At 42.1% G+C, this 19008-nt stretch overlaps 1 protein-coding gene across 1 annotated transcript in view; it reads right to left on the bottom strand.

Annotated features, from left to right (window-relative positions):
• Nucleotides 1–14527, bottom strand: part of LOC117831506 (chondroitin sulfate proteoglycan 4-like) — a 30738-nt gene extending 16211 nt beyond the window's left edge. The window contains exons 1-10 of the mRNA XM_034710224.1: nucleotides 14350–14527; nucleotides 11121–11284; nucleotides 7801–8916; nucleotides 7286–7699; nucleotides 7071–7192; nucleotides 6360–6468; nucleotides 1177–2505; nucleotides 978–1070; nucleotides 367–861; nucleotides 119–253 (exon numbers count right to left, since the gene is read on the bottom strand). Coding sequence (XP_034566115.1) covers nucleotides 119–253; nucleotides 367–861; nucleotides 978–1070; nucleotides 1177–2505; nucleotides 6360–6468; nucleotides 7071–7192; nucleotides 7286–7699; nucleotides 7801–8916; nucleotides 11121–11284; nucleotides 14350–14413 — 4041 coding nt within the window. The 5' untranslated portion in view covers nucleotides 14414–14527. The remainder of the gene's footprint in view (nucleotides 1–118; nucleotides 254–366; nucleotides 862–977; nucleotides 1071–1176; nucleotides 2506–6359; nucleotides 6469–7070; nucleotides 7193–7285; nucleotides 7700–7800; nucleotides 8917–11120; nucleotides 11285–14349) is intronic.
• Between the last annotated feature and the right edge of the window lie 4481 nt (nucleotides 14528–19008).

The following is a 19008-nucleotide window of genomic DNA, read 5'->3' as shown; positions in this document are numbered from 1 at the left end:
TTGAGTAGGAATCATAGCTATCGCTAAGAAGCTGTTTTTTACTCAGCCTTGCTTTACACTATGTTTCTAACACCAGCAGATAAACCTGGGTTAAATGTGTCTGTAAAGTTTGCTTTACTTGATAGAAGAACTTCTGTTCTTCATTGTAGTACTGTTGATTGCCAGTGGGGGAAGACTTCTGAAGGGCACCCTGAGTGGGAGGACTTTGGACCGTGAATGTGATCTCTGAGGGCTTGCTGTCCTCATGAACCACCTGATCAAACAAAACACAACATTTTTGCAAATAATATATACAAATCTGTAGAATGTATGATTAAAATAAACATCTTCATTCAGGCCATTCAAGTGATCAAATGTTAAAGGTACCTCTAAGTCCTGCCTGCTTATTGAGACGTTCTTTCCCTCCGTCACCACAACTGGACGGTTATTTATGACCAGCGGTGCCTTGTGGTGACTCTTCAGGTAGACTTTTACCAGCACTCCAATGTCCAAGTGCACCTCCCTCCTCCCCCTCTCAGTGCGCCTCTCCGTGCTCCTCTCCCTGGCTCTTGCAGTCACATTAAACCCATCTGTTAACTCATGACTTCCATCATGTTGATACCCCAAGCGCCCTTCCACCAAATCTCGCTGGGTGAAGATTTGGACTGTTTCTGTTACAGTATCACATTTTCCATTGTCTCTGAAGCAAAGTGCACCATGTTTAGGTGGAAGGAAGACCTCAAATGTCACTTCTCGTGGGTCTCGGATGTCAAGGTTGCTGAAGACGCTGAGGTTAGCAGAGGTGAAGGTTGTGCGCCCTCCTCTTTGGACTGTGAGGCCTGTGTTGTTCTCAGCCTTAAGGTAAGGATCCTGGGCGGTCACCTGCATGAACCAGTGGATTATTCAAATTCAGTATATACAAATTGAAAGACTGATATGGATTTTAACACAAAAACATCCATAAGTAAAACCATCAAAGACCCTTTTAACTTAATCACCTCCATGAGTGTTGAAACATAATGTTTCCCATCTGACACGAAAAGCACAAACCGCCCAAAACTCACTCCTCTGTGGACAAACAGCACCTTGTTCTGAGAGGAGATAAAGGAGGAGATTTGGACAAAAGAAAGAAGAGTCATTGGCTGATTTGCAAGTATCCTGGGATTACAAAGAATTTTCTAGAAGAATATTAAGTACCTGCTCAAGGTCCCGCTGTGTGAACTCGTACACCTTGTGGTTCGGATTACTGGCCAGCACCAGCTCTCCCATTGGAATCCCCCTACGTGTGTATACCAACCAGCTCTCCTCAAAGTCTGAGTCATCGTCCCGGTAACGGAGGTCATTCAATGTGACCAACCTCTGTCCGTAACGAGCCACATGGAAAACTTTATCCACAACCCTGACTGGTCTCTGATCATTGACAAGCTGCACAGAAATATTGAAGGTGTGTTCCCCTGTGGTTCTGTTCTCTTTCTTACTGTGGTGTCTGTGTGGTTTGTAAACAGCAATTCCAAAAGTGAAGGAATCCTGTTTGGTCTCGCTGTCGTCGTGAACGTACATGATCCTCTCCTCAATAATATCTTGATTCGAGAAGGTCACGATGTTGTCGTTGATGGAAGTGGAGTTGGAAAGGTTGATCTTCCTTATCTGTCCGTGCCTGGGGCTCACAGTGATGCTGTAGTGGACTTCATGGTTTCCTGCCGTGTGAGTGAACAGAATATCTTTGCTGATGACAGCATGTCCTCCCTCCAGGACTGAAAGGCCTTTGTTTAAAACTGTAGCAGCTGTCGGCTGGGCTTTAATATTGATTCTACAGTCATACGTCGTTGAGTTGGCGTGTGTAGAAAACACCTGAAAGCTGAACGTGTCTCTTGTGTCGTAGTGCATCCTGTTGAACAGCTCGTACTTCACTAAGCCATCTGTGACGTTCTTTTGGCTGAAGGTTGACTTTCGCTTTAGAACTTTGTTACTCAGGTAAAGCTGCCCTTTCTTTGGTAAAGTCAGGAGCCTGAAGTTCAGGTCACTCTCAGTGAGTTTGGCACCCTTAGAAATCACATGAAGGTCTTCAGGTGTGACAGTGGTACTCAGGACACCGTAGACCTCTAGCTTGCTGCGTGTGACCTTAAAGTGGATGCAGCGTACCACAATTGGGAATACAACCTCCTCAGTCGCCATGGCACCAACAGTGATTTTACACTTAAACTGATCAGTGATGTTGTTATGAGCATGGAGACCACGGTAAGTGCTGACATATCTGATCCTTTCTTTCTTTAACAGGTTTTGAGAGAAGAAGGTTGTTGGTTTCCACTCGCCAGTTGAGTGCAAACGTTGGAGCGCACCATATTGTGGCAGCTCTGTAATGTCATACCGGATTTCCACTGTCTGATCAGCCACATTCACCTCTACAGCAAGGTTGACGGTTGTGATGATGGAGGCTTCGCCTTGGTTCACCTCCAGTCCGGTGTTGTTGACTAGTCTGTGCTCCAGCGGCACTGCCATAATTCTTAAAACAACTGTGTTGCTGAACTGTGGTGAGTAGAGAGAGAGAGAGAGAGAGAGAGAGAGAGAGAGAGAGAGAGAGAGAGAGAGAGAGAGAGAGAATCATCTTCAGTCAGAGATGTAGATAGTAGTACTCACTAGATACTGATATAGGTAAAGACATGGGGTGGGGGGTGTGGGTTGGGTGGACCGGTTTTATACTGGGGGGGGGGGCAGATTGTGGTGCAGTAGTGCGCTACGGCTCTCCCCCCTCTCTCCTGCCCCCCCATCCGCCCCCCCCCTATTTTAATGCACCTCACTAGATACTGATATAGGTAAAGATATAGGGTCGGGGGGCGGGTTTTATACGGGGGGGGGGCGGCGGATTGTGATGCAGTAGTGCACTATGGCTCTCCCCCCTCTCTCCCACCTCCCTTCCTGCCCCCCCTATTTTAATCCACCTCACTAGCAAACATACATACAACAAAAAAACCAACAAAACAAAATTCAAATCATATCACACACACACAGATCAGGTTTGGCGGGGCCTTAGTGTTTGGCTCGGCCCTACTCGTTGGGGGTCCATCGGGGCTGGGTGGGTGGCTGGTGTCCCTGTCACCCTCCGTCCCCCTGCTGCCCCCTCCCCTGTGGGGGCCTGGTCCGCGGCTGCCCTCGGGGCCGGGTTTCCCGGGGTTCCCTCGCGGTCCTCTTGGGGGGGTGGGGTGGTGCGCAGCTGGGGGGGTGTTACTACGGCAGCCATTGGGGTGTCCCTCCTTGCCCCCACGGCCTGGTCCATCAGTCGCAGGGCGTGGGTGGGGGGCGTGGCTGGGGGGAGTGGTCAGGCCGTCTGGGGGGGGCAGGGGGGATTGGCCCTGCCGCCTCCGCCCTACCCCCGCTCCAGCGCACCGGTTGGTGGGCTCTGGTCCTGGTCCTGCCCGTCTGCCTGGCTGTCTGCTCCTGGTGCCGGGCCCCCTCAGCCCTGGTGGCTCCTTTGGCTCCGTCTTGGGGGGCTGTGGGGGCGGTGTTGTGGGGGTGTCCCTTGGGGGGGCTGCGGGATCTCTCCCCCCTCGCCCCCCTTTCCTCCTACGGGGTGACCTGGGGGTCGCCCTGGGTGATCCGGCGGTACCTGCTTGCTTCCGGTCTGGGTCCTTGGCTTGTCCCCTGGCCTGGGTCTCCCGCGGCGGGTTGGGTCCTTCGGTCTGACTGCTCTCGCGGCCCGGGTGCCGGGCCGTACCGCTCGGCTGATCTGACCCAAGTGGTTTCATCTGCACCAGTGGTGGTCTTGTTACACAAATAGAACACAGCACGGCAGCAACCATCTGACCCAAGCTTCAGTAATGATTGTGGACACTAAGGGTTGCTTAATCATTAGTATCACCCCACGGATTTTTTTTGGCATCATGGTGAGATGGTCCCTCTCCATCTAAGTGTGTTAGGTCTCTCTCTCCTTCTCTTTACCTGTCCCTTTGTATATCCTTATGTAATCTTTCTTTCACTTTCTCTTATTTTTTATTTTTTTGGCCCACCTAGGTGTGCACGCCCTCTTTTACAGAACATGATATTAGCTGTCAATAAAAGATAGGCCAGAGTTCTAAGAGGGATGGTGATGGTTGCATGCACACAGTCACAAGCACAGAAGAAAAAGGTTTTCTTTCTTTTCTTTTGCTGCAAGAATAAATTGCATGAATATTTGACAGTTTGTGACAAACATGACACAAACCAGAAATATATATGCAGACAAGAGGAAAAAAATAAATAAATAAAAAAAAAAAAAAAAAAAAGAGATGTAGATAGTAAATGAGTAACATGTAAAATATATGTGTATTTATGATTAATATAGTTACAATTATACACAGGTGCTTAAAATGGATGGTTCTGTTTTATAAAGTGAATTGTATGAGGTGCTTTTCATTAGTCAGTATGTTACCCATTGTGGATTCCAGTCAGTTCAGCCCACTTTGTTGAGAAACCGTCTGGAGAACTGGCACAGAAGCTAGGCTATCAACCGCTACAAACAGGGTTAGCCCTTCCACATAGGTTAGCTAACTCCAAGAAAATCTGAACCAAACTCTAAAGTCAATGTAGGTGTATACTCAGCACCTTATTTTGCCATCTGAAAGCCCATGTGTTACACAATTTGCCTATTTGTGGGATAGACATACGTGTTTTAGTCAAAGATACAACCAAACTTTAAAAAATGAATGGTTATTGCCATGATAACATGCCATTAATGCCTGACACAAGGAGGTACCAGACAGAGAGGTAGAACAAGACCCAATTGACCAATAGAGGGAGGGGTTAACTTCTGTGATAACTGGAGAGCAGGAGGGATCAGAGGATAGCAGCGGCTTGCGCTACTCACCATCTAGAGTTTCCTGATGTATTGAACACCACAGTTTTACAGACTTTCTCCAGTTTTGAGAGGTTGAATCAGAAAACCAGAAAAGACAGTATTGGAAGACCATTTATCTGTTGTGTTCTCAAATACTGCAAAAACAAAATCACCTTTCTGATGGCAAAGTGCTGAAAATAAAATATAGGACATACTTACACCAGCATAAGCTTTAAATGAGTTAACTTGCAGGGTGAGCTGACCCTATCTGGATAGAGTAATAGCCTTGCTTCTATGCCAGTCCTATTGGTTTCTCAATGAGGGGGCCAAGCTAACTAGCATCCCTCATGGGTATTGCACTTATGGACAAGAACATGATACAATGCTCATAACCAAACTATCCCAAGATGCAAGGGGCAGCTTAATGCTAACATTATTATGCTAGCATGCTAACATTGTAAAATCCCAATGAATGGATCTTTACTACACCGTGTTCTAAATTATTATGCAAGTTGCATTTTTGTGAATATTTTAAAAACTGTGTTTACAGTCGTTTTCAAATGTGTCCAGAAGTCAGATAGTGAATATATTTCTTCAACTGTGTGGTTAAAATGATGCTTTTCAAAGTACGTCGGCTGTATTTTTAAATAAATGTAGAATCTGCAGAAATGAGCGTGCCAAATTATTATACAAGTTGGTGATAAGAGCACGTATACAAAATAAAACTGTTAAAGTCTTTGAAACATTTCAAATCTAAAGTGTTTCTCAAATGTTCAATATAACCTCCTCTTCTTTCAGTGAAGGTCAGAGGTCACTGTAAACTGATTTAGTTTCTGATGACTTCTCTGCTGACTCTGTGAGCTGTACCTTGTATGTCTTTCCAAAGAGGCTCTTTTGAGCTGTATTTCTCACCATTACTGTAAATTATCTCCTTTATTATTGACCACAAGTTCTCAGTCGGGTTGAGATCGGGTGAGCAGGCAGGCCGGTTCATGAGGCGTCTTCAAAAGAGCATCTTTGGAAAGACATACAAGGTACAGCTCACAGAGTCAGCAGAGAAGTCATCAGAAACTAAATCAGTTTACAGTGACCTCTGACCCTCACTGAAAGAAACGGAGGTTATATGGGAAGAAAGGAAACTGAAGAAAACAGTTGTTTTTGTTGAAGTTTGAAAACAGCTGTAGTAAATATTATTATTTTCAATCAATAGAACGTTTAAAATGGTGCCTAGTTTTTTATTTTCACAAGTTATATGCTCTTATCACCAACTTGCATAATAATTTGGCACGCTCATTTCTGCAGATTCTGCATTTATTGAATTATTTCATTTTAACCACACAGTTGAAGAAATATATTCACTATCTGACTTCCTAACAAATTTGAAAACGACTGTTAACATAGTTTTTTTTAAATATTCACAAAAATGCAACTTGCATAATAATTTGGAACACCATTTTTGGATTAACATGCTGTTATTGCTTTTCTCAATGAGTACCAGCTTCAAGGAGAATAAAGAGGAATATCTTTTGTTTGCAAGAAAGTTCTGCAAAACATTATTGTGATGACTTACCTTCCCACCATCGCTCACCCTGAGTGCAAGCCTGGAAGTAGGGATGCCAGTGTGGACAAAGCTGATCTTACCCTCCTCAAGATCATTGAGAGAGAACAAATTAATGGCCCTGGAAGAGATATGCAATAATGTGAACTGAGTCATTCTGTTCTGTTTCCTACTCTTCTTGTTTGTCTGATGCAGTTAGGAAACTAGCAGCAGATGTTAGAATTTGCTGATTGGGCCTCAGATTTTATTCTCGGTAAAGGAATTTGGTGACCATTCTCACATGGAAGGTTCAGGAGTTATCAACAACAATAGAACATGTTGTCTTCATCATAGAGAATGAATAAATATTTGAATTTCAAGTCACAAAGATGACTTAACATTTTTTATTGTATGCATATTGTACAACATGCCACTGTAAGGGAGACTGTAAACAAGCAAATATAGCCTTTGTTGGTCCTGCATATTATGAACTGTTGTGAAGGATTAGTAGAGATAATCTATCAAGAACTTCTTTTTCTCTGAACTTCAACTAACCCTTTAATAAAGAGTATTAAAAATCCCATTTGGAGCATTAGCAAATCTTTAGCAGTTAGCATTACTTGAGTTTTTAACCACACAAGGTAGGCAGTCTACAGTATAATAAACACTCCTTGATTACACCTCTATGATTGGTTCTAAGGAGATTTGTGAGCCATTTAAAACCTCACAGGCACTAACACAAACCTGCCAGGGTAATCCTGGTGCTCAAGGTGTCCAGCCTCAGAGTTGAGATTTCCCATGGAGCTGAACATCAGCTCTTCAGGACCGCTGTCTGGGTCTGAAACTCTCAGCATATCTGTTTTCAGCTGGGGACATTGTGGAGACATAAAGTTACATTTTCTATTCATTTTCAAAAAAGAAACACAATACATACCACTTTGTCAGTCTGTTGTAGCTACCTGTCGTTTGGACTTCTCCAACACTGTGATGAGATTTCCTTCCGGCAGACTGAGCACCGGCGCATCGTTAACAGGACTGATGTTGATATCAAACCGGTGAAGGCGGTTTCCCTTCAGAAACACAGGGAGCTTCTTCTTATTGTTGGAGAAGACTGAAAACATGAAGAAGTCATGCTGCTCCTCTGTCCCACTGTGAACATACATCACCCGGCCCTGCCACAGGTCAAGCATACTGAAAGTCTGGTCTAACTCTTCAACTCCTCTTGTGATAGTCCTCTCCTCCTGTGCCTCACCTAGAATCCAATCAGAGTCTGGACTCAGGTCCAGCCTCAGCTGGCCATGAGCAGGCTGCCCCTCAATGCGGAACATCAACTGGGCTGGATGAATGCCCAATTTCTGAAAATCCAGATTCACCTGAAAGGAATTCAAATTGAAACTGACTGATGAATCCATACAATCATGTGAAAACTGCAGCATGTTGAAAGAACTGATAACAAGGAGGCAACAATTCCTACCCTCATGTGTTTGGGCTCAAGTGGTGCCCGGCCTCCCTCCACGACCTCCAGCCTCCTCAGCAACAAGAAGTTAGGATTCTTCTTGTTGGTAGTAGTTGGTTGCGTAGTTGTGACATCAATCTCATGGTGATCTGATGGGCTGGTGGTGGTCACTGCATCTGGAGTTTGCGCTATCATACAGCCCACAGTGATGTCCTTGGTGATGGCAGCGTTAGGTAGGCCTGTTTTTTTAGTGTTTAACCTAATGTTTCGGAGGCAGCCTTTGAAGGACACTCCTCCACCCAGTTTCCTTCCAGGTACATCAGACACTAGCCCAGCTCGTCTTGCCTCTAAATGGGCTTCTTTGTTCAGTCCTCCCAGAAAGAGAGGTCCTTTAAGGGGGATGACCTGCAGCTCCAGACTCAGGCTGGCCTGGACCAGCTCCTCGCCCACCTTCAGCTGGATCCTGTGGGGCAGCAGGTGCAGCTTGATGGGGTACCAGGTGTGGTTGCTGTAAACAGCTTTTGGAGAGCGCAACTCAGTCTTGCTCCCATTTTCATTTCCTAGCGTTGCCAACAGGTGACCATCTCTGACCTCTAAGGCAGCAAACCCTCCCTTGTTTCCAGAGCTAAACAGCACCATGCCATCTTCTTCTCTTGCAGAGGGGTGAAGTTCACACTCAAATAAACCCTCCTGTTGCACTTCCCATGGTGGGAGCGATATAAAGGCTTTGGAGCTGAATAAACTGACAGAATCCTCAACTGTTGCAGAGAACTGTGCACTACAACCCAAAGAAACCTCGTGGACAGTCTTATACCCAGAATAAGGCCGAAGGCTTGACAGTAAGTTATGTTCATTGAACACAGCTTCATCCATGCAGCCTCTAAACCCAGTGGAAATGTTGAGTAGATTTGGGTGCTTCAATGTTGCTGCACCGCCAAGGAAAAGTCCATCCTCTACATTAAGCTTCAGATCTGGTCCTGGCATTCGGAGGCTGGTATGAGAGTTCCGGTCCACGGTCATGTTTACAGTATGGTGGTCGTGGATCAGCTCCATGTAGTGCCATGCCAGGTCACTCAGATGCACACCCTTCTCTGATCTTAATGAGCGCTCACCTGATCCGAGGTCCAGACGTACCTGAGAAATAAAGGGTACCAGAAGGAAATGTGATAATTAAGACATATGGTATACAAGTCTTCTAAGGGCCTGGTCTACTAAGATCCCAAATAACGAGCGCTAATTTGCGTGTGCGAATAATAATTTTGCACGTGTTATTTCTGGGCGTGTTGCGGGTGATCTACTAAGACTGCGTGCGCAAATGATAACGAGTGCAAAAGTGGTGTGGACCGCCCTTTAATGAGGATTTTGCGTGTGCTATCGGCTGTCACCATGGAGAGTTTGAGAGAGCAGAGTGGTCTTAAGTGATAAATGAAGTTTGAAGCCATGGAGTTTGAGATCTTTGTGGAGGAGGGAAATAAACACATCAGTGAACTCCAGCAGAGACATCTCAGCGTTAGAGACACGATTTAGGAGGCCATCTGTGAGAAAAAACAGAAGATCTGCCGATGAAATAAACACATCTACTCTACTCCAAAACACAATCAGTGTTTTGATGGAGTTTAGAGAGCGATTTGATGAGGCTTAGTCTGCCACTCTTCGCATTAACTGGGAAGTCAATCGCAGTTTTGAAACAACTAGGGCCAGAAAAGTCAGGCGTCACTTTGATGAAGACAGTTGCCTCACTGACGCAGGGAGCAACTTTCGAGTGAACGTTTTCAATGCCTGATATCATCATCCAGCAACTGTCCCAAAGATTCACCAGCTTAAATGGAACTGGGAACATGTTTGAGTCAATTCACCCCAACACACTGCTGCAAGCACGAGATGAGGAGTTACGCAGAGCTGCCTGGCGCAGCTCAGTGAGCGCTCATTCTCCAAGTTAAAACTAACTAAAAACCCCTTGATGAGCACGATGGGACAGAATAGACTGAGTGGACATGTCATGTTATCTATTGAGAATGACAGATCAAAGACAATGGACATACAGTGCATCGTGGACAAGTCCGCGGAGCTTAAGGCTCGTCCAAACAGTGGTGAGTAGGCCGAGTACTTCATATTGATTTTTTTGTTTGTATGTGAACATGTGGGCCGCTGTGCCAATTTGACTAAACTGTATATCTGTTGATACAGTGACCTACTGTGCTCTCATTAGATGAAAAAGTTAAAGTGGGTGTCAGAATGATGCGGTCGCTATCCGTGGTGCTGAACTGCTATGAATTTGTGTTGTTGTATTATTATTATTTTGTTCTCTTGGTTTGATTGACTAAAACATTTAGTAATGCTTGTAAGCCCAGCTTTTGCGGGCATGTTGTAAAGCGATGTTATGATGAGCTTTACAGTGACCGCAGCCATGTGTGCGTAACGCTGTGCCAGTTTGCACCTGCCTTTCAAACGTGCTAAATATAGACGCAAAAACAGCGCCCGCTATCTGCTTCAGGTTTGATAAATCACATTACGTGTGCTAAATGATAACATTTGCATCTCCTCCTCCCAGTATTTTGCGCGTTCTGATGATCTACATGTATTCTGCATATTCATGAAGGCAAACACGCTAAATGGATAGCGAGTGCTATTTTGCTCATTTGAAAGATGCAATCCTCGATGCACCCGGTTAGTAAATCTTCTTTCAAGTTTGCATGTGTTTTTATACACGCAAACCTTTAGTAGATCGGGCCCTAAATCTCTAACAAACACTTTTATTACTAAGACAAGGAGTTTCAATAAAAGAAAAGCTACACAGCATCTGAATCAAGTTGAAGAGATGTTAAGTGTCCAGAATTTAAGACTGCAGATCAAAGGAGTAGTTAACTAACACAGATGCAACCAAACTCTGTCATAAGCTCTTCCTTGCCCTGTACTTAAAATGTTCATTATACCACTGCTGTCTTCTTCCTTAGCCTGGGTCATGAAGGAACATGTTCTGTAATGAAGCTAATGCCAAGGGGTTCTTTTTTCATTCAGGGAGTAATCCGACACCCAGCTGTGTGAGTTCAGACTTCTCTGGCTCTCCTGATAGTAAAGGCAATACATATGAGGTAGAATAGCCTAAGGGCTGAATACTTTCTTCTTTATTGAAGGCATGAGGTTTCTTTATGAGAGACACTGTGCAGAAGTTTGAGTTCAACTCATTCTATCAGATTTAATTCTAAACAGTCACAACATATTATTCTTAAATGACAAATTAACTTGTTTCCTTTGCTTGTTGTTTGCCATCCATAAATAGATTTATGTTAACTGCTTTTGACAAGTGGTCCACTATCCTCGCAGGTGCTTCAGAATACCTGCAGGCGCCCAGATATCAGCTCCAGCAGAAGGAAGTCTGTGCGTCCAGCTGCCAAAAACAGAAGTCCCGTCTGACTCGAGGTTCGAAAACGAACATGGAGGACCGTCTGAATGGAGGCCTCCACTGTCCGCAGGTGAATGTAGCCATCACCATAGAATGACACTGCAACAATGACAAAGGAGACAGGTGAGGGGTTGAGATCTTGAGTAATATGCTAAAAAGATGTAGGGAATGTTTTTTCTGCATCAGAAGTAGGGAGTACAGATTGAAAGCAATGGTGGATTGTATTCCAAAAACAATATTGGTAATATGAATCCATACAGTGAAGTGCTACTATATGAAGCGCACCTTTAAAACCTAATCTATCAAAGAGTTATCTGATGTGCTTGTGTTTCCAAAAACATGCTAGCATCGTGAAAGAAAAAAAGCATTTAGTGTGCAAAGGCCTTTTTCATCAATGTGGTCAATGGGTCTACTCTGCACTTTACACCATTTATCCAAATTCAATTAATGACAGCTAATGCATTCTGCAGCAGGTCATCCTGCAAATGTTCTAATTCTAATTAGCCTGCACTGTTGACCCAAATAACCCTATTTGGAAATGGTACAAAGACTTTAAATGAACAAATAATATCACAAGTAGCAAACTGGAATTGCAAACCAGTTGATCAAACGTCATTTAAAGATGTGTGTGAAAAGTATGTTAGCAGATATAATATTTGAAGTAATCATCATATTAATACAGTTTTTAGCATGCTAATGCTAGTTAGCTCTTACTACATGGTGCAACTGCAATCCACAACCATTGTTTTGCAGGTATTTGGTCAATAACTAATATACTGAACTGGTTAGCAATTTGGCAGATTTGGTCGTCTCTCATCCCGAAGTGAGGCAGTTTAATCCTAGCTCCCAAAGTCAAAGTGTCCTTGGACAAGACACTGAACCCTAAATTGCTCCGGAATGGCACAGCCAGCAGTGTGTGAATGCATATGAATGGGACTGGTTTGTACTTTTGATTCTTTGCTTAGCTTTTCTTCTATTTGTATGTGAATAGGTGTGACACTTGGTCAGGAGACTAAAAAGGCGCTATATAAAATCAGTCCATTTACCATTTACCTTAAAATGGCCCTAGAGGAACTGTTAAAGGATCATCAAAGCCTTACAACAGGCTAACATGGATGGTAGGATGGCCATCCGTTATCTGGGAACCACAAAGGTATTTAGGCCAGTGGAGAGGTGGTCAGATAATTCAGCCTGGACTAAAGGGTGACCAGCTTACCAGCAGTCTGTCTATAGCCATGCCCCTGAGTGTAGCACTAATTGTGGCTAAAAATGCATTAAGCACTTCCACTACCCTTACATTTTCCTTCCACATTTCATATTTGATGTATGTGCACTATAAATAGGTGTTGCATCATCATAGCTTTGTTAAATCTCTGGTTAAATAATTGGGAGGCTGGCTCACATACCCACTCACATACCCACTCACATCTGTGAATACAAAAAACGTAGTAAAGGTTTTAATCTATTCGACCTACAAAGCGGCTGTGTTAGAGCACTCTGACCAAAGGACTGTCAATTTGTGGAAACGTCAACACAGCAAATACAGGTCAGAAAGTGAATGTGTGTGAATGTACGTGTGTGAACGGCTCTGGATGGTTGAAACACACTGAGAATGTGAGTGTTTTGTGTATTTTTTTGAGAAGTACTGTTCCAAAAAAGAAAAAGACATCAGGCTCTTTGGGAATTATCTCAGTAAAAGAGTTAATTGGCACATAGGGAAGAGGCACAAGCCAAAACATTTTATGCAAACATGACTCACAAAAGCTTCAGTGTGGATCTCATAAAGTTAACAGTGTAATTACATGAGAGACAATTATTTATGTCCCCACATCAAACTGGGAAGCCAATTAACAACAAAGTCAGACTCTTACCTATAGAGAAATCATAATATTTAGTGTTACTTTGTGTTAAATTACACAGTGCTATATTTTCAATGCAAGTAATATCTATTGCAACTTAATTTGTTTATTTCTGAAATTAGAAAAAGGCTCAGTTGACTGACTTGATTATAAAACTTAAAAAGCTCTGAAAGCTAAAGCTTGCTTTCAACTAACACCAGGGTAACACATCTGAATTGTTCATATCTGAGGCAATCATAGTTGTTATTTGAGTTGAACACTAATATGCATACACTATTTAACAATACAATAATAACTTGTTTTTTTCCCTCACTTTTGCATCTTTCATCCTTTTAACATTTTCATGAAGTGCATGTGATGTAGTCACTTGTCATGACAATTTTCAATCTACTGGTATCTCTTGTCAACTATGGCTGTGAAATGATGAAGTTAATTCACAAGGTTATTATTATGTGTTTTAGGGCCACATGGTCCCTGTGAGAAGTAGTCAGTCAGCAGGCCAGCCCAGCATGCAGCATAAAGCCCATAAGCCCTCTGTCAGTATAGCCTGTGTGCGTCCATCCATCTCTAATCTGCCTCTATGATACCATTGCACATTGGATTATTAGTAATCTTCCTATGGTCGCAGACACAGCTTGAATGTGGACACAGGTCTTGAATGCTTTGTCATTAGCAGGTGTTAAGAAAAGGACACTTGCAAATGTTTATGGTGGAAGCACTGTAATGTTATCCATGCACATGCAGCAGTCTTTGTTGAGAAAAGTTAATCTATACATAGCACTTGTTAAGATGTGATCTAGAAAACTTGCATCCAGAAAATTATATTACCAGTAATCATTATATAGCTAATGTATTAAACAATAATTAAATACTGTCTAGGTGAGTATTTATGGAGCAGTGTGTTGTGGCATCAAATCAAGTTTTCCTTATGTTCAAGATTCCCACTAATATATTATGAAGCAGCATTTTTCAGTACATCTAAAAACAGCATTAGATAAACAAACAGAGTGTACGACCATAAACTGCATTTCCACTATTATCTTTAACTCTGGTGGCAGATCATAAATGAACTAGGGAACTATGTATGTGTTGTGTGTGTATTTTAAAAGTATATTTATTTAAGTTTGCACAAACTATTAGTATAACTGTATTTGTATATGCATCCTAAAGAGATAACCTTTTTACATTACTAATTCTATCATAACAAAACAACAAATCATTCATCTTGAATGTAGCATGGTTGTTCTCAGTTTTGACTTTCCATCAAAGGGAAGAGTTTTTTTTCTCTCCTCTGCAGAGCCTTACCTCCATAAACTTGTCCTGTGGAAATCAGCAGGAGCAGAAACAGATCAGCTACAAATCTCTCCATGGTGAGTTAGCAGCTTCAAATCTACCTTCATTTAGTAAAGAGAAACATCTGGCTGCTTGATTGTGGCGTTCATTGTCCTCTCCGTTTATAAAAAGTTGCTATTTACAGCCTATACTTGCTTTGCTGACTTGAGTTTACAGCTTTTAAAATATGTACCTGTGCATGTGAGCACAACACAGAGAAGTAGAGCTCCACCCTCTGACCCTCCCATTTTTTGTTTTAGTGCTTAGTACCAAACATGAACACTAGAGGGCTGTGTATCAACGTTGAACAGAGAAGGAATAGCAGATAGTGAAGGCCAGACTTTAGACCAGGGGTGTCCAAACTTTTTTCAAAGAGGGCCACATATGATGTTGTCAGAATACCTCAGGGCCAGTGGCTCCTACTGAGACTTAGGAATCCCAAAAGTTGTATATGATATATTCATTTAATAACAATCATTTTAAATTTTGTCTCAATAAATCAGTAACTAGGTAGTCCTCAGTTCTGCACAAGCCATGTACACATGAGCAAACCTTATCTTCTTCTGGAGGAAAATGTTTCTCATTAGGGTCCGGCAATGTGGGAAAAGTATGTTATCATTATTTTCCTATGGCAGGATCATGATCTAGATTTCATCACACTTCTTTTTTATGTGGTTTTTAAGACCTTTCTGACAAGCAGGCAACATTTTAAGAACAAAATTATTATTTTCCTGAGTTCTGAACATTTTTGATGCACCAAATTTTGCCTTTTCTGCACAATTTCATAATTTGATCTTGTCTTGTGTCCTCTTTTGTGTCTTCTGAAGTTTTAGTGTTCATCACATCATGATAAAAACATTAATTTGAAAACTTGTCAACTTTAAGAGTCCTTGTGTTTCTTCTTTATTGCCGCCTTGCAGAATTCCCAGTGCTTTGGCTTTAGACAGGTAGTCCATATGAAGCTTTTTGAGACGTTTCTGGATTGACTTTAGTTTTGTTTGTAGAAAGAAACTGTGATTAATTTCTTTGCTATAAATAATACAATTTAAGATGGAAACTTGGGGCCATAAATAAATGGACCTGGGGCCGCAATTGGCCCCCGGGCCGTACTTTGGACACCCCTGCTTTAGACTATTGAGGGTAAGGATGTCATTTACTTTGAAACATTGAAAATTATGAAATATTGTGTGTTGAATCCATCCTTAGTGTAACTTGGAGCAACTGTATGACTGTTTTGTTGAAATAACTATCTCCTGTCACTCACAAACATCAAAATAAAAGAGACATTAAGACTGCTGCTGAGTGTGTTTTAGTTTTCTGTTGTAAATTAATCTGCATGTATGCTAATTTATATTATGATGATTGTGTGTTTGTTTTTTTTAAGTCTACCCTGAGGAAAAGTTGCATCTGTTTTTATAGGTCAAGGTCCTAAGTGGCTCCTGGCCTTACTGGAAAGCAGCTACTTCAAGATTTACTGTGCTCCAAACTGAAACCTTTATTTGACTGATATCATTAAGTTTTACACAGGCCATATTTATGAGGTTCAGAGTGATTCTTATCCAGTAGATTTATAAAGTACTCTATCTTTTCAGATAATCTTCCTGATTAGGCCATATCACTGTTACTTCCACTCTGCTATGCATTTTTGAATTGAGACTGGTTAAGTACCTTAAGCCTTCTTAACACCAGCTCCTTCTTTTAGATTAACTTCAATCAATTTGATTTATTTATAATTATTATTGGTATAATGTTGATTCTATTCTAAAGCATCTACCGCCATGCAGTTCTTTGACACTGTTCTAGACAATGCTGGTTGAAATTGGCCCTGATGTCAGCATTAAAAAGAAATTTATGGGAAATTCTGACTAAGCCTTATACTGGTCACCTGTTCATGGTGCAACCACTTCTCCAAGCTTTAGCCCCCCATGACTCTTAAATATTGATGTGTGGTATTTGATAAAGTATGAAAATCTGTACTTCCCACTCCTAAGATAAGATAAGATAAGATGAATTTGGTTGTTATTAGTAGTACAAGAATAAGGGTGGAAAAAATAGAGTACACATTTTTTAAAAAAAGATTAAAATTAAGTGGTGCCATTGGCCTAACGGTCTAAGTGCGCCCCATATACAGAGGCTATAGCCCTCGCCGCAGAGGTTGCAGGTTTGACCAGCCTCGATCATTTACTGCATGTCTTCCCCCACTCTCTCCTCCCTACATGTCCTGTCTCTCTTCAGCTGTCCTATCCATTAAAGGTGAAAATGCCCAAAAATAAAACTTTTTTAAGTGATAAATAAAATCCTATTTTGAAGGTATATACAAATGTTACACATGGTTTAAATAGTTAAAATTAAACAAGCAGTTTGGACATGTTATGCAGGAGTGACAAGTTGACATGGTGACATGGTGTGATCATGACACTTGGCAACGGGGGGATATAAAATGACAAAAGTTAAGGTGCAATATTCAATATATATGGGTATAAGATATGTAAATAATAATTCAATGCAACATAACCTACAGTGTAGTATCACCACTCTACCAAAACATTCAAATAAAGAAATCAGTTGTTTTCCCTGTCAGTCTAAGGAGTTTTGTATGATTTGCAGAGGTTTAAAGCATGTCAACACTGATGCCAATAATAGTGTTACACAATTTTTAAGTCTGTAGTAAGTTTGCATCTTCCCCATCAATAACCATACTCTACAAAAGTTCTTTCAGAACAAGCTTTTGTGTTGGAGTGACTTTCTGCCACAAATGTCAGTAAAGCAGCCCAAACTGCACAGTGCTGCAGAGGAGGGGGTAAAAAAAGAAAAAGGACCCATCAATGTAAAGAATGTGTAGGAACAGAGTGTGAACAATTTAAAAAACAAAGGAGTGTGAAAGAAGAAGTAGAAGGAAACGAAAGGTAACAGGAGGGAAATGTCCAGTGGCTGATTGAGGTGAAGTGGAAGCTTGGGTGTGATTTTTCAAACAGCAGGACAAACTCGCTGTTCTGTATCCTGAACCCCGCCCACCCTCCACCATACAATCTGTAGACACACACACACACACACACTCACACACAAAGTCACACAGTGAAATGTTGCTGCAGCTCAAAAGCAAGTTTGCTCCATTAAACTGTTAAAAACACACACAGGGGCTTTTATTCAGCAGCTGATTCAAACTCCGCTTGGCTGGCACATGAGAGGAGTGCTGGGTTTAGGTTTAGTTCCCAGGATGTTGAATAATAAACCCTGCAGCCTGCTTTCTTTAATGAAAAGGTCACACCCGAAATGGGTCACAGTTCAGCCGGTGAGGGGTCCTCTCATGACGAGAGTGGTGGTGTGTTTTAATGAGCCTGGATCCCACGCTGAGAGGATTACCGTCCTGTCTTCTGGGCTGGAAAAGTCTTTTAAGTGTTTCTTTAACTCCCAGGCTAAACTAGATGACAACTGAATGTTTATATTGTGTTCACGTGCAAGGAATTAATGTTCTCCATGAATCATTTACCTCCATTCTGATGCAAAATGCTCCACTCATAAAACAAATGAATCACATATAGATGGAAGGTTGTGCTGAGTGGTGCTTAGAATAGCTCTATAAACTCTGGCAAATATTTTATTAGCATTTAGTTCTATTTCTGGGAACTATGAGGGTGTATAGAATTTTTTTCACAAGGACATATTTTCAATGATATAAAGAAATTATTAACATTGAACAGGGTAACTCAGCTGGACACAGTGTGGTACTTTTATCATACTGACATCACACATTTATAACAGTGAATCTGTTTCATGAAGATTTCAAATTGAAGTAAAGGTGAATATTGAAAGGGATAGTTGTTGTTTTTAAGTGAGGTTGTATGAGGTTCTTGTTAAAAGTCACTGTGTTAGCCACAGGGGATGCCAGTCAACTCTGCCCCTTTGAACAGAAACTGGCAGGAGTACTGGAACAGAGACTAGGCTATCAGCAGCTGCAGACGGGATCAGCTCTACCATGCAATTTAGCTACTTGCAAGAAACTCTAACCCAAACACTAATGTTGGTTTAAGTGTACCCTCTATTTGGAAAAAGTTCAGTGCTTTACTTTGCCATCAAAAAGCCCATTTGTTGTTTGCACTACTCCCAGACGCCACACATATGTGTCCTTCCACCTGCTGTGCACTGATCAGCTGACTGGGCCTGAGGGCTTGGAAAGAGACAACAATACAATCAGGCTAAATAATGAGAGATCGTGACATGCTGTTCATTGTGGACACAAGGGGCGTCTTTATGAACTAGAGCACAAAAGTTGGGCTCAAAGCACCAAAGGAGAGATACGAGAAAGTTCTGTGCTAACTGTAGAGCAGAGAGATCCTAAGTTTCCTGGTGAACCTTCCCATGAACTGAGAGAGCTACTGCTGTCAAGGACCTTTCTGAATAAGAGGAAACCTGCAGCTCACACACAGCTGCACTTTGCTTCACTTACAACCAGAGTTCCCTGCCGTGCTGAGCGCTGCTGTTTTACTGACTTTCTTCAATTTTCAGAAGTTAAATCAGAGAAAAAAGAAAAGCTGACTGAAAGTGCGTCTTCAGAATATGTTTTCGTCCCTCACTGCTTTTTATTGCAACATGATACAACCCATGGTCCCCACAATGTTTTAGCTCACAAAA

This window comes from Notolabrus celidotus, chromosome 19, assembly GCF_009762535.1.
Source record: "Notolabrus celidotus isolate fNotCel1 chromosome 19, fNotCel1.pri, whole genome shotgun sequence".
Classification (NCBI taxonomy): domain Eukaryota; kingdom Metazoa; phylum Chordata; class Actinopteri; order Labriformes; family Labridae; genus Notolabrus; species Notolabrus celidotus.
This window is presented reverse-complemented; position numbering and strand designations above follow the sequence as displayed.